We start from the raw sequence: 6,086 nt of genomic DNA on the forward strand, positions 1-6,086 counted from the left end.
GATTAGTGACTAACTTAATATTTAATTTTGAATATATGTAAAGGTAGTTTTAGAACAAATCGCAATATTTACATTCGAAGCTGAAGTTAAATAAGGCAAATGAGAATGAGACTACAAGTGGAAAAGAAGCTTAAGTTTTGGCTAAATGAACTCAGTACTTTATTATATAGCATCCATTATGATAACGCCTATATTATCAAATGAAAGATCAATGTCAAATAATCCATCTATTATAAGTGAGAAGCTAGACTACATCGTAAAACCGTGCTACTGCGTTAATCCCTTCTCTATTGCCGGTCATATTTCGGAGGTCGTTCCATTTGCTGATGTTGCGCCACAATGTTGCCACTTGATCACTGATCATGATCACTGGTGTTGCGCAACAATGTCGCTGGAACCTGCACTACGCAGGCACACGATAAATTTCACCGAAGGAATACGAAGTTGTAACATACTTTTAGGCTATAAAAAGTGCCAAGTGGTACACTAACGAATCGTCAAACGGAACCTTCAAACCGAAACCGGTGAAAACCTTCAAAGCATATGGTGTTCTCATTATAATAATTTATTCACTATTCGTTTTAATACACTTAGACTAAACTTGAAATAAATGTTAAACAAAACTTAAAATAATGTAGACACTGACCTTTTCACAAACAAAACGTTCACGAATACATATATTTTCTTGGTATACACAAAGAAATTAACAACAAATTTGGTTGTTATGTTTTTTTCAGTTGAATGGATCTTGCGGTATCACAACTTCTGTATATTGATAGAGTCGACGATTTGGTGGACGATTCGCCGAGTTAAGCGCAGGATTTCCTACGCTAACGGATCCAGCAGTTATTGCCGGCATAGCGCCCGAATTGCCCAGGGCGCGGCACTTATCCGATATTGGTTGTGTACGTGCTCGCGCGTTTAATACTACTTGCTGCTGTCTCTGATGTGTCTCACCGGCGCCCAGTAGCTGCTGCTGATCACAATGGCCATCGGAATAGCAGGTGTTGATGAGACGAGTATAGGCGCGTGTGTCGCCCACGGGATTCTGTTTCTCCAAGTAATAGTCCAATCGACCGACTTCTGATTGCGAAATGTAATTGCCCAACAAGCCATTGTCGGCAGTGGTGGCGGCAAAATTAGGCGCGTTACCATTGGTGCCAGCGCCATTACTTTGTTGAGTTCCAAGTGGTGGTTGATTGCCGGCGTTCGCAAAGGATTGTGACTGTTGCGGCGTAGGTGTAAAACCGGAGGGAGGTGACGCTGGTTGTGCATACTGTGGTGTCAGCTGCGAATTACCGTTATTTTGCTGGTTACCTTGATTCGAAAATGATTGTGACAGTTGCGGCGTAGGTACAGGCGTTAAGGAGGCGGGAGGTGGTGCTGGTTGCCCATTTTGCGGTGTCAGTAGCGGATTCTGATGTGGTGTGTTCGAAATGGCGGAACCAGCAGCATTGTTGCTGTATTGCTGATCAGCGGCACCACGAAAAGCTTGCTGGTGTGGCCTCGTTTGCGATGGTAATGCTGTCGGCGCATATCTCGAGCCGGAGTTGACTGGTTGGTAATTGTTGGTATAATAAAGGGAGGGTCCATTTATAGTTGCTTGTGGGGGTGGTTGCCTGTGTAATAAGTTGTGATGATTCGGTTGAGAGAGTCTCACTTCGTAATTCCTTCCCGGAGGTCCAAGTGGGCGCACCACAGCTGTCAAAACAGGCACTTGAACGCCAGTAGGTGCGGACGTTTGCAGCGCACGAGGTACGTTAACAAATGGTGGAGGTGGGGGAGGCCCATATATATAACCATTATGTTGTTGTGTTGCCGTCTGCTGGTGACCATAGCCGTCAGAGTTGAGAGTAGTCGTTATGAGCAGTAGTGTCACGAGTAGAAATTGTTGAGAATTTAATTTTAGTTTCAGCGCGATAAACTGCATTTTGCTTGAAAAGAACTCGACTTTTCCGAAATGTTGTGAAATGTTGCGTTTTATTCTAAACTGTCACTTCGCGCTTTGCGATGGTTTCACTTGCGTTGTCTGCACTCAAATGTTGCTGCTGGAATTCAAATTCAACTTCGACCGCTGATGATAAGTCAAGTCTGAACATTTTGCCGCCGCGTTGCTTTGGTAATTTGCTTATGATTTTTAATTTGCAGAAACAGGTTTGTCTCTGAATGTGAAGTGCATTTCGTTTAATCAAACTGCGACGAAGTGAAGGCATAATCAAAAGAGATCTCAAAATGATCAACAGTCGAAAGAAATGTTGTAGGAAGAAAATTTCCAAAAAAAAAAAAAAAAAAAAAAAAAAAAAAAAAAAAAAAAAAAAAAAAAAAAAAAAAAAAAAAAAAAAAAAAAAAAAAAAAAAGTCTTGGCAACAACAAACAGCCTTTTCAAAGAAAGGCAACAAATCATGATTATGTATGAATGGCTTTTTGCAGCGCAATTACAAGTGTTGTTAGCAATAACAACCGTAGAAATGTGACGAAAACAAAGCAAGCAACGAAATTCAAAGTACACAAATGATTTATACTCATCAACTCACACACAAACAATCATGTATATATTTAAGATTGATCAATTCCACGCCAGTCACGCGAGATAAAAATAATTGCGGAGAGATGCACACACGAGCTGTTGAACCATGCTATAAAATGTGCGGAATGGTCAATCGCTAATGATCGGCTGTTGTAGGCGGAACTTCACGAAAGTGCTGCGGAAAATGGACGAAGTTTGGAAGCCGACACTATGGAGAAAATTTGGAAGTTTTTTGCATGCCGGAACTGTCAAAAATGGGGCAAGTCTAATGATATATTAACAAGTAAGGAAGAGCTAAGTTTGGATGCAAAAAACCATTTTATATCAGCTTGCAAGAAAAAAACTAGGAAAATACCTTAACGAAGCAGTTTTATATATTTACTTTATATATCTTATACACTGACCAGAGTATTCGGTACAAGGTTTGTTAGCAAAACAAAAATCGTTATATAGTATGTAGTATAGGGAGTTGGGGTAGTATCGACTCGATTTTATCTATATTTTCCAATACCACTTACTATTTACATGCCACATACTAGAAAAAAGTCATATAGAGCAAAGTCAGTCGAATGTTCCAAAATCCTGGTAATAGTTATATGGCACCTAGCCAAGTTTTCGTTCAAATTTATATATTTTAGGCACAAAGATGCACTGTTATGAATAAAACACGCTCTCTTATTTTCATTGGAATATATGAGGAACGAAATCGCCCGGAAGCTCAAAAATCTTTATAGTAGATATATGGGGGCTATGAGAAATATTGGCCCGATGTAACCCATTTTCGACATACACGCATACCATTATCAGGAAAAGATTATACCTGAATTTTATATAGATATTTCAAACATTAACCGATATTTTCGACCAAAAGTCAACTCTACCTACTGACGTCAAAATATTCGGTACCTTAGGCTCGAATAGTTTTTATTGGATTTGATCATAAGGTGGCATTATTGATTAAAGGCATTATTCGTGCAAATTTTTATCCGCCTATATGTATTGATTCTTGATTTTTGTACTGGAAAGTGAAAGAACCATGTGGAATTCAAGATGGTGTTGTATGGGAAGTAGGCGTGGTTGTTGTTCGATTTCATCCATTTTCACACCGTGATATAGATATAAGAGGAAAATGCCACGTACCAAATTTTGTCGAAAGCTGTCGGTTCCGAGGAATGCCTATCGTCAAATTTCCACATGGCTGCCATGATTCCCTCTCATACCATCTTGGAATTAAAATTTAATGCTTCTGGCGTATTTACTTATTGATTCATTGCGCTTTTAATAGTGTTTAACCTTACCGTTATCTTCCGATTTCATCCATTTTCACACTGTCGGTAGAAGTTCTTATATTATTTGAGCTGAACAAATTTGGTTATTGTAGATTTAGTAGTTTAGAAGATATTTACATTAAGCTTAGGGCGGATCCACGCAAACTTGGTACTGCGATCTTCTGTGCCAAATAACAGTTCTATATCTTAATTTATTGCTTAGTTGTGGCTGTTTATAGTTTTTCGCTTAATGGCGGTTCGTGGGCGTGGAAGTGATCCGATTACGACCATATACGTATCTCTATCGCGTACAACCGAGTTATCTATGTTATAAGCACGGTTTTTGGTTGGAGAGCTAAGGTACTTATTGATGTAGTCTAAGATTAATTTGATAAGACGATCTTTAGAATCATCGAGCAGATCTTTTTGTTCTTGTAACTTCCGGAAACCACTAGAAAACTGGTTGGACTCTCAGTGATCACTGAGAAATGAAGTAGGAACACTGAGAAATTTATTACGAACATTTCTCAGTGATAGCTGAAAGACTCAGAGAGTTTTCGCAGCTAATTTCCCAGTGATCACTGAAAGACTAACCAGTTTTCCTTACAAGAACTTCTTCGACCTTGCTTTCAGCGGGTTTCTTTGTGGAAAACTTAACATGCTCTCTTAAGGGTATACAAATAGTCCAACCGTGTTATATTTGAAGAGAGTACCAATGAGATCACAAATGAGTGGGTTGGGTCAATAAAGATGAAGATAATGAAAAGTAATGTATTAGTAATGTTGAATATTTTTATTGCGATTTTTATTGCGACATGTGTAAAAGATAATATCTGATATTCATTAAAGTGACCGCCTGTATATTATGCCGCCTCTCTTACCAAGCAATGAAATACATCATATCATTATTAGTTGACAGTTATAGTGTTGAAAAAGGTACTAAAAATGCAGTTTACGGCAACGAAGCCATGTAAATATCAATAAAAATGAAATAAAAGTTTAGTGAATGCAGAAGCAGCTTGAAAAAAAAAAAATATGGCAGATAAGTAAATAGGTAAATATGTATACATATATTAAAATTATTATAGTGCAAATGCTAGCCCATTCATATGTCAACGGCAATCTGTTGATTTTGATTTTAACTGTTTCTTTTTCGATTCGATTTTTTGCTCTCGCTTTCAAGCATCTCTCGTCTTTCCGTTTTTGCCTACCTGCTGCTACTACCTGACCAACCCTGACGTGTGTTTGTATGTATATATCGAGATGCGTATATACGAATCTACGTATGGGTATATTTTTTAAGCCGTCAGCTTCTGGCATTGTGATTGAATTGTCTTTGTTTCGCTTTTTACATGTTTTGTTGATGAGACCGTTCGCCTCCATTTAAGTGGGTTAGTTTTGACAGCAAACGTTTAACTTTAAAAGTCTTGCGTTTGAGTTTATAACTTTGGTGGCGGTGTGCTGGAAAGCATATGGAAATGTGCCACGAAAATGTGTCGGAGACGCAACCGTTTGATTAATTACTGTTATATCATGCAACATCTGAGCTACAGGCAAACATGTAATGCAACAATTATCCATAACACCTGTTGTTTTTGGTTGAGGCAACTTGCAATGACGAGGAAAGAAATTTAATGAATCAACAGAGACACCGAGTTGTTTGTAAATAAAATTATTCAATATTTCAGATGCGTTGATTATTCATGGGCAATGCAAGAGGTGAGTAATTATAGCAATTTCATTAATGCGATTTTAATATTGTTGAACATAATGTTAGTAGTGGCTGAGGTCGGGAGAAAGCAAATAATGTTTTAACCCTTTGGTGAGTATGTGTGTATGTACAATTCTCTTATCTGTTATGACTTGTAGAACTCTCCATTTGATTAATAATGTTTCTAGATGAAGTTATATTCACTTTCAAGTCAGAAGAAATGCGTTTTCTTGTTGTTCTTTTTTTGAAGAAGCAATGCAAAATAAAATTGTTTTTTTTTTTTTTTTTGAAATTCACGAATGGTTATAACTAACTTCTTAAGCTTAATTAGGATGTATCTTCCTCAAAGCACAAGATAAAACGAACCTGTTGTTCTATTTCCCAACGTTTATTAACTCATTCTTCAGTTTATAACTTTTAAGTACTTTTCGTGATGACTAGACGAGACGAAATACTAATAAATATTTTACTCGTAAGTTGAAAAGTAAACAGCTCGCATATCAAGTTTTTTACTCAAGCCATTCAAGTTCAAACAAAAATATATTGGTCTTAAACTTTGCTTTCGCCGTTTTGTTTTTGT

General features: G+C 37.5%; 1 protein-coding gene across 1 annotated transcript; it reads right to left on the bottom strand.

Annotated features, from left to right (window-relative positions):
- Positions 1–601: 601 nt before the first annotated feature.
- Positions 602–2,024, bottom strand: LOC108975000 (transcriptional regulator of filamentous growth FLO8-like). Its single transcript, XM_018943180.1, has one exon. The coding sequence runs from the start codon at positions 1,928–1,930 to the stop codon at positions 734–736; it is 1,197 nt and encodes a 398-aa protein (XP_018798725.1). The 5' UTR covers positions 1,931–2,024; the 3' UTR covers positions 602–733.
- Positions 2,025–6,086: the final 4,062 nt, after the last annotated feature.

The sequence above is a fragment of the Bactrocera latifrons genome, unplaced genomic scaffold (genome assembly GCF_001853355.1).
Source record: "Bactrocera latifrons isolate USDA-ARS-PBARC rearing strain unplaced genomic scaffold, ASM185335v1 scaffold_60, whole genome shotgun sequence".
In the NCBI taxonomy this organism is placed as follows: Eukaryota; Metazoa; Arthropoda; class Insecta; order Diptera; family Tephritidae; genus Bactrocera; species Bactrocera latifrons.

Bases quoted from the DNA above. Each gene is read 5' to 3' on its own strand.
- LOC108975000 (XM_018943180.1), bottom strand. From the start codon at position 1,930: ATGCAGTTTATCGCGCTGAAACTAAAATTAAATTCTCAACAATTTCTA.